Genomic DNA, 10,000 nt, shown 5'->3' on the forward strand with positions numbered 1-10,000 from the left:
TTCTGCGTTGCGTCGGGCCTAAGAACAGCGCTTAGCGTGGTATATTGGCCATATGCCGCAAATTCCCAAGGTGCCTTATTGCTGTTATAAACTGGTTACCGACAGAATTAGAACAGTAAATAGTATTTATTTTGTCATACCCGTGTTATACGGTCTGATATTCCACAGCTTTCAGCCAATCAGGATTCAGGGTGTGAACCACCCGGTTTATAATTAATGAGAGAACAACCCCACCCACTAACAATGTCGTTACAAATTACAACATAACAAAAGGAAACTCCACTAGCCTACTATCCTGATCCAAATCACTATCATCTCTGATGTAAAATCTCTCTCTCTCTCTCTCTCTCTCTCTCTCTCTCTCTCTCTCTCTCTCTCTCTCTCTCTCTCTCTCTCTCTCTCTCTCTCTCTCTCTCTCTCTCTCTCTCTCTCTCTCTCTCTCTCTCTCTCTCTCTCTCTCTCTCTCTCTTTACTCTATTCTCTCTCTATTCTCTCTCTTCTCTCTCTGTCTCTTCTCTCTCTGTCTGTCTCTCTCTCTCTCTCTCTCTCTCCTCTCTGTCTTTACTCTCTTCTCTATTCTCTCTCTATTCTCTCTATTCTCTCTCGTCTCTTCTCTCTCTGTCTCTTCTCTCTCTGTCTGTCTCTCTCTCTCTCTCTCTCTCTCTCTCCTCTCTGTCTTTACTCTCTTCTCTATTCTCTCTCTATTCTCTCTATTCTCTCTCTTCTCTCTCTGTCTCTTCTCTCTCTGTCTCTTCTCTCTCTGTCTCTCCTAGGTGGATGCAGGCCTAACCTTTAATAAAAAGGATTTGGACAGCAGCTATGTGTTTGACGTGCGGACAGTGGAGAGGGTATTCTACCTGGTGGCTGACAGTGAGGAGGACATGAACACATGGGTCAGGTGTATCTGTGACCTGTGTGGATTCAACCCTACTGAACGTGGTATGACAACACACACCACACACACACACACACACACACACACACACACACACACACACACACACACACACACACACACACACACACACACACACACACACACACACAGTATTAATGACCATATTAACACACATGAACACACACATATTAACACACATTAACACACATTAACACACATTAACACACATTAACACACATTAACACATATTAACACACATTAACACACATTAACACACATTAACACACATTAACACATATTAACACACATTAACACATATTAACACACACATTTGATTGATTGATTGATTGATTGATTGATTGATTGATTAATCGATAAGGGCGCTCCAGCTGGTGACGCCTCCACATACAACGGTTTGTTTCACAACATCCGATAATTTAATACAATTTCCTTTCCTAATAAACAACTACGGACAATTACATCTTCCTTGTCTCACATACCCTTAATATACACACAATCCATCCATAATATATATATTATACACACAAAACAATCACAATATAATCAACAACAAACACCAAAAGACAGACCATATTCCGGGCATTTCCCTCTCCGTCACCTATTTTAATCTTACCACAGATGGGTCACAGGTGATCTTGCTGAATAACAAGATGGGCAACAGGTGATCATGCTGAATAACAGATGGGTTACAGGTGATCATGCTGAATAACAGATGGGTTACAGGTGATCATGCTGAATAACCGATGGGTTACAGGTGATCATGCTGAATAACAGATGGGTTACAGTTGATCATGCTGAATAACAGATGGGTCACAGGTGATCATGGTGAATAACAGATGGGTTACAGGTGATCATGCTGAATAACAGATGGGTTACAGGTGATCATGCTGAATAACAGATGGGTTACAGGTGATCATCCTGAATAACAGATGGGTCACAGGTGATCATGCTGAATAACAGATGGGTTACAGGTGATCATGGTGAATAACAGATGGGTTACAGGTGATCATAAGGAATAACAAATGGGTTACAGGTGATCATGCTGAATAACAGATGAGTTACAGGTGATCATGCTGAATAACAGATGGGTTACAGGTGATCATGGTGAATAACAGATGGGTTACAGGTGATCATGCTGAATAGCAGATGGGCTACAGGTGATCATGGTGAATAACAGATGGGTTACAGGTGATCATGCTGAATAACAGATGGGTTACAGGTGATCATGCTGAATAACAGATGGGTTACAGGTGATCATGGTGAATAACAGATGGGTTACAGGTGATCATGCTGAATAACAGATGGGTTACAGGTGATCATGGTGAATAACAGATGGGTTACAGGTGATCATGCTGAATAACAGATGGGTTACAGGTGATCATGGTGAATAACAGATGGGTTACAGGTGATCATGGTGAATAACAGATGGGTTACAGGTGATCATGGTGAATAACAGATGGGTTACAGGTGATCATGCTGAATAACAGATGGGTTACAGGTGATCATGGTGAATAACAGATGGGTTACAGGTGATCATGCTGAATAACAGATGGGTTACAGGTGATCATGGTGAATAACAGATGGGCTACGGGTGATTATCCCTTTTAAGACATGCTACTATTTAGTCATTTTTTTTTCAGTGAGTACATGAAACTACCTATGGAGGTTATACGTTTCAAATTGTTTGGAAGATTATTCCCAAAAAAATGGCAGCCGAGTATAAAAAAAAACAATGTCCTCTTCATCCGAAGAGGAGGAGCAGGGATTAAACCAAAATGCAGCGTCTTGAGTTGACATATTTATTTAAAGAAAAGACGAAAACACGAACTTCACTATAAACTAACAAAACAACAAACGGAGTAAACAGACCTGGACGACGAACTTACATTAAACACGAAGACCGCATGAACAGGAAAATGCCTACATAAAACGAACAAACAAACAAAACCGAAGCAGTCCCATGTGAAGTAAGATAACACATACACTGACACAGGAGACAACCACCCACAACAAAGAGTGTGAAAACACCTACCTTAATATGACTCTCAATTAGAGGAAACGCCAAACACCTGCCTCTAATTGAGAACCATACCAGGCAACCCTTATACAAACATAGAAACAGAAAACATAGACTACCCACCCAAACTCACGTCCTTTTATTTATTTATTTTACCGTTATTTTACCAGGTAAGTTGACTGAGAACACGTTCTCATTTGCAACAACGACCTGGGGAATAGTTACAGGGGAGAGGAGGGGGATGAATGAGCCAATTGTAAACTGGGGATTATTAGGTGACCATGATGGTTTGAGGGCCAGATTGGGAATTTAGCCAGGACACCGGGGTTAACACCCCTACTCTTACGATAAGTGCCATGGGATCTTTAATGACCCCAGAGAGTCAGGACACCCGTTTAACGTCCCATCCGAAAGACGGCACCCTACACAGGGCAGTGTCCCCAATCACTGCCCTGGGGCATTGGGATATTTTTTAGACCAGAGGAAAGAGTGCCTCCTACTGGCCCTCCAACACCACTTCCAGCAGCATCTGGTCTCCCATCCAGGGACTGACCAGGACCAACCCTGCTTAGCTTCAGAAGCAAGCCAGCAGTGGTATGCAGGGTGGTATGCTGCTGGCAACTGACCAACTAACACATACAAAACTAACAGAAACAGGTCAGGAACGTGACAACAACGTCCGTTTGACTCCTTCTAGTGGAATAGTTATCACGGACTAAGTTGAAATAGTTACGTAAGTACCTAGGGACCAAACTGTGGACAATCTGATGTACAAGACACACTTATATCTGAGCGACTCTCTCCTCCACTTTAAGCCGTCTAAAAGGTTTTCAACGTGGGGAAATAGCCAAGATGCGTAACTGCCGGAAGTTTAAGAATAATCCTGACTAATTTGTTCTGAGATGTCTGCAATTTATCATTTTTTTATATCTTGGAGGCACTATTGTACCAGGAAGAGCATGCATAGTCGAAGTGGCACTGAACACGAGCCTCTCCTCAATGTCCCCATTGTATTCTTATCGAGATCTTTGGAGGTTCTTGCCCGGGAACCACATTTTATGGTTCTCTTTGGAGATAACGTTTTTGTGCCGTGCTTTCCCCTTGTCAGATGATTATCTAGCACACATCCAAGATACTTAACATCCAAGATACTTAACATCCAAGATACTTAACATCCAAGATATTTAACATCCAAGATACTTCACATCCAAGATACTTCACATCCAAGATACTTAACATCCAAGATACTTAACATCCAAGATACTTAACATCCAAGATACTTAACATCCAAGATACTTCACATCCAAGATACTTAACATCCAAGATACTTAACATCCAAGATATTTAACATCCAAGATATTTAACATCCAAGATACTTAACATCCAAGATACTTCACATCCAAGATACTTCACATCCAAGATATTTCACATCCAAGATACTTAACATCCAAGATACTTCACATCCAAGATACTTAACATCCAAGATACTTAACATCCAAGATACTTAACATCCAAGATACTTAACATCCAAGATACTTAACATCCAAGATACTTAACATCCAAGATACTTAACATCCAAGATACTTCACATCCAAGATACTTAACATCCAAGATACTTAACATCCAAGATATTTAACATCCAAGATATTTAACATCCAAGATACTTAACATCCAAGATACTTCACATCCAAGATACTTCACATCCAAGATATTTCACATCCAAGATACTTAACATCCAAGATACTTCACATCCAAGATACTTAACATCCAAGATACTTAACATCCAAGATACTTAACATCCAAGATATTTAACATCCAAGATACTTAACAGAGTCTTTTGCTACAACTACTATGTCACCTACTACCACCTTAAAATTCTGGGGATTTCCTCAGTTTCACTTTCGACCCGAACAAGATGGACTCTGTTTTTCCAAGGTGAAGTGACAGCTTATTGTCCTTTAGCCATTTACTGACATTCAGAAGTTAGCACTGAGGGCTTTCTCAACCACATTGTTGTCTTTTGTGGGAAACCACACAGTGCAGAATCATCTGCATATAGGAAAAGGTCACATGTAGAGGCAGATTTCAGATCATTTATATAAAATAGAAATAAAAGTGGACCCAGCACACTCCCTTGGGGTACCCCACAGTTCCAGATTTAGACAAGGTCCCATCCACATTCACCATCTGTTTTCTTCCTTGCAGGTAAGAGCTGACCCCATTCTACTGCTAAGTTGTTAAAGCCTATGGCTCTTAGTTTGATTAACAGAATCTCACGATTCATTGTTTTCAAACGTCTTTTTGAGATCTAACATAACCATACGACAAAATGTCCCTCCGTCTTCTTCCTTCCTGACGTGGTCAGTCAGACATAGTAGGCAGAATGGGATTTCCTGAAGCCAGATTTTAACTCATAGAATAGGTTATGTAAGGAAATGTAACTGTCAATCTGCTTGAACATAATCTTTTCCATGACCTTCGATAAAGCAACACAGGATTGAGACAGGACGATAGTTTCCGTGATCTAACTTATTACCTTTTTTTATATATATAAAGGAATGAACCTTGCAAGGCTTAGTTGACTGGGAAACCACCCTAGTTCAATAGACAGGTTCCCAATGTGAGTTACACAGGGGGTGGTAACTACAGCAACATCCTTTAGAACTCTGTCAGGAATGTTGTCAAGGCCCGTTGCTATGGAACGGTCAAGTTCTTTTCAGCTTCTCACAATTGACTCAGACACCTTTTCAAATGAAAAAACATCTACTTGAATCCCCGGCTGTTGAGTAAAACTGCTGGACTTGATTCTCCCCCATAGCAACCTGATTGACAAGGTAACTTGCTAACTAATGTATTAGCTATAAATTGCTATTCAGACTGTTTGCAACCACGGTCTTGTCTGATGTAAAATTTCCTCCAATGTCCAAGCTAAGATTGAGAGCTTTGGTCTTTAATCTGTTACTGTAACCTAACAGCTTCAGACACTTCCATAATTCACTCAGATTGTTTCTATTTGCAACTATTTTGTAATTTAAATATTCTTTCTTGACCTTCTGTATCATCCTGTTGACCTCGTTTCTTCACTTCTTATAGTCCATAAATATATCATCTGCCCTGGATTTCCTAAACTCTAGAAAGCGTTCATTTCTACGCTTAATTGCCTTTTAAAATGTTATCATTTATCCATGGCTCTGTTCTTTTCTTAATTCTAACATGTTTCACTGGAGCCTGCTTATCTACAGCAAGTAAAAACAATGATTTAAAATGGCCCCATTCTCCACTTCACTGCATTTCAATACAGCCGACCGGTCTAATTTGCTCAGACAATTAACAAAAATATCCGCACTATAATTCTTCATAGACCTAATCTTTTATGAAGTTATGATAATTAAAAACTGTTTTCTGAACCTTCCTACTTCAGAAAATAATGGAATGCCCATATTTATATTATATATATATTTTACAACCCCTTTATCTATCGGACACCAACACAAGGTCGAGGATGGTTTGGGTAGAAGGACAGACCATGGTAGGCTCATTAATCAGATGGTATAAAGCAAATTTAAAATAAAATAAACCTCTTAAGACCTTTTAAAAGTAGCATGTCTGTATTAAACTCACCAGTAACAATAACCTCTGATTGGCCATCTTAGCACTACCCTCCCCTCTGATTGGCCATCTTGGCACTACCCTCCCCTCTGATTGGCCATCTTGGCACTACCCTCCCCTCTGATTGGCCATCTTGGCACTACCCTCCCCTCTGATTGGCCATCTTAGCACTACCCTCCCCTCTGATTGGCCATCTTGGCACTACCCTCCCCTCTGATTGGCCATCTTGGCACTACCCTCCCCTCTGATTGGCCATCTTGGCACTACCCTCCCCTCTGATTGGCCATCTTGGCACTACCCTCCCCTCTGATTGGCCATCTTGGCACTACCCTCCCCTCTGATTGGCCATCTTGGCACTACCCTCCCCTCTGATTGGCCATCTTGGCACTACCCTCCCCTCTGATTGGCCATCTTGGCACTACTCTCCCCTCTGATTGGCCATCTTGGCACTACCCTCCCCCCTGGGACTTGGCCATCTTGGCACTACCCCCCCCTCTGATTGGCCATCTTGGCACTACCCTCCCCTCTGATTGGCCATCTTGGCACTACCCTCCCCCCTGGGGCGTGGCCATCTTGGCACTACCCTCCCCCCTGGGGCGTGGCCATCTTGGCACTACCCTCCCCCCTGGGACTGGGCCATCTTGGCACTACCCTCCCCCCTGGGACTGGGCCATCTTGGCACTACCCTCCCCCTGGGACTGGGCCATCTTGGCACTACCCCCCCCTCTGATTGGCCATCTTGGCACTACCCTCCCCTCTGGGGCGTGGCCATCTTGGCACTACCCTCCCCCCTGGGACTAGGCCATCTTGGCACTACCCTCCCCCCTGGGACTTGGCCATCTTGGCACTACCCTCCCACCTGGGACTTGGCCATCTTGGCACTACCCTCCCCCCTGGGACTTGGCCATCTTGGCACTACCCTCCCCCCTGGGACTGCGCCATCTTGGCACTACCCTCCCCCCTGGGACTGGGCCATCTTGGCACTACCCTCCCCCCTGGGACTGGGCCATCTTGGCACTACCCTCCCCCCTGGCACTGGCCGTCTTGGCACTACCCCCCCCCCCCCCCCCCCACACTACTAGAGGGGAGGAGAGGAAAGAGATGAAGAAATAAAATCTAATTGAAAACATGCTCTGTGTGTGTGTGTGTGTGTGTGTGTGTGTGTGTGTGTGTGTGTGTGTGTGTGTGTGTGTGTGTGTGTGTGTGTGTGTGTGTGTGTGTGTTTTCAGTAGTCTTTTGATAAGGCAGTATAATAGCTCTGGAAAAGCCAAGGCTGTCTGAGAGAGAAACTGACTGAGTTTACTAAGGTGAGAATGATGATGACAACTAAAAGAGGCATCACTGCAGTACCTGGTTCAAATCCAGGCTTTATCACATCGGGCTGTGATTGGGAGTCCCACAGGGCGGCGCACAATTGGCCCAGCGTCGTCTGGGTTTGGTCGGAGTAGGCCGTCGTTGTAAATGAGAATTTGTTCTTAACGGACTTGCCTAGTTAAATAAAGTATGTATCCAACCCTAACCCCAATAACTACTGTGGGATATGCATCAACAGAAACCTTGGGAAAATCCTCTGCATTATCATTAACAGCAGACTTGTACATTTCCGCAGTGAAAACAATGTACTGAGCAAATGTCAAATTAGCTTTTTACCAAATTATCGTACGACAGACCACGTATTCACCCTGCACACGCAGATTTACATACAAACAGACCAAAACAAAGGCAAAGTCTTCTCATGCTTTGTTGATTTCAAAAAAGCCTTTGACTCAATTTGGCATGAGGGTCTGCTATACAAATTGATGGAAAGTGGCGTTGGGGGGAAAACATATGACATCATAAAATCCATGTACACAAACAACAAGTCTGTGGTTAAAACACACATTACTTTCCACAGGGCCGTGGGGTGAGACAGGACCGTGGGGTGAGACAGGACCGTGGGGTGAGACAGGACCGTGGGGTGAGACAGGGCCGTGGGGTGAGACAGGACCGTGGGGTGAGACAGGGCCGTGGGGTGAGACAGGACCGTGGGGTGAGACAGGACCGTGGGGTGAGACAAGGCTGTGGGGTGAGACAGGACCGTGGGGTGAGACAGGACCGTGGGGTGATACAGGGCCGTGGGGTGAGACAGGGCCGTGGGGTGAGACAGGACCGTGGGGTGAGACAGGACCGTGGGGTGAGACAGGACCGTGGGGTGAGACAGGGCCGTGGGGTGAGACAGGGCCGTGGGGTGAGACAGGGATGCAGCTTAAGCCCCACCCTCTTCAACAAGCACTACCGTTCAAAAGTTTAGGGTCACTTATAAATATCCTTGTTTTTGAAAGAAAACCAATTTTTTTTTCCATTAAAATAACACCAAATTGAATCAGAAATACAGTGTAGACATTGTTCATATTGTAAATGACTAGTGTAGCTGGAAACGGCTGATTTTAAATGGAATCTCGTACAACGCTGTGTACCCGCAAAACACCAGTCTCAACGTCAACAGGGAAGAAGCGACTCCGGGACGCTTGCGTTCCATCCCAACTGTAAAGTCTGGTGGGGGTAGCATCATGGTTTGGGGCTGCTTTGCTGCCTCGGGGCCTGGACAGCTTGCTATCATCGACAGAAAATAAATTCCCAAGTTTACAAGACATTTAACAGGAAAATGAAAGGCTATCTGTCCACCAATTGAAGCTCAACAGAACTTGTGTGATGCAACAGGACAACGACCCAAAACAAAGTAAATCAACAACAGAGTGGCTTCAACAGAAGATTATACGCCTTCTGGAGTTCAACCCGATTGAGATGCTGTGGCATAACCTAAAGAGAGCGGTTCACACCAGACATCCCAAGAATATTGCTGAACTGAAACAGCTTGGTAAAGAGGAATGGTCCAAAATTCCTCCTGACCGTTGTGCAGGTCTGATCCGCAACTACAGAAAACGTTTGGTTGAGAACGGTTGAAAACGTTTGGTTGAGGTTATTGCTGCCAAAGGAGGGTCAAACAGTTATTAAATCCAAGGGTTCACATACTTTTCCCACCCTGCACTGTGAATGTTTATACGGTGTGTTCAATAAAGACATGAACCCATATAATTGTTTGTTAATAGTTTAAGCAGACTGTTTGTCTATTGCTGTGACCTAGATGAAGATCAGATCAAATTTCATAACCAATTTATGCAGAAATCCAGGTAATTCCTAAAGAGTTCACATACTTTTTTTTGCCACTGTATTTCCCTCAGATCACACAGACCGACAAAAAAATTGAAAAAAATATCAAATTTTGATAAACTCCCATATCTACTGGGTGAAACACCAGTCTGCAATCACAGCAGCTAGATTTGTGACCTGTTGTCACAAGAAAAGGGCAACCAGTGAAGAACAAACACCATTGTAAATACAACCCATATTTATGCTTATTTATTTTGCCTTTTTGTACTTTAACTATTTGCATATCGTTACAACACTGTATATAT

The 10,000-nt window shown here is 43.5% G+C and overlaps 1 protein-coding gene across 1 annotated transcript in view; it reads left to right on the forward strand.

Annotated features, from left to right (window-relative positions):
- LOC129835559 (GRB2-associated-binding protein 1-like) overlaps positions 1-10,000 on the forward strand; it is a 97,101-nt gene that overhangs the window by 40,479 nt on the left and 46,622 nt on the right. Inside the window, exon 3 of the mRNA XM_055901245.1 lies at positions 774-939. Within this exon, the coding sequence (XP_055757220.1) occupies positions 774-939 (166 nt within the window). The remainder of the gene's footprint in view (positions 1-773; positions 940-10,000) is intronic.

The sequence above is a fragment of the Salvelinus fontinalis genome, chromosome 36 (assembly GCF_029448725.1).
Source record: "Salvelinus fontinalis isolate EN_2023a chromosome 36, ASM2944872v1, whole genome shotgun sequence".
NCBI lineage: Eukaryota > Metazoa > Chordata > Actinopteri > Salmoniformes > Salmonidae > Salvelinus > Salvelinus fontinalis.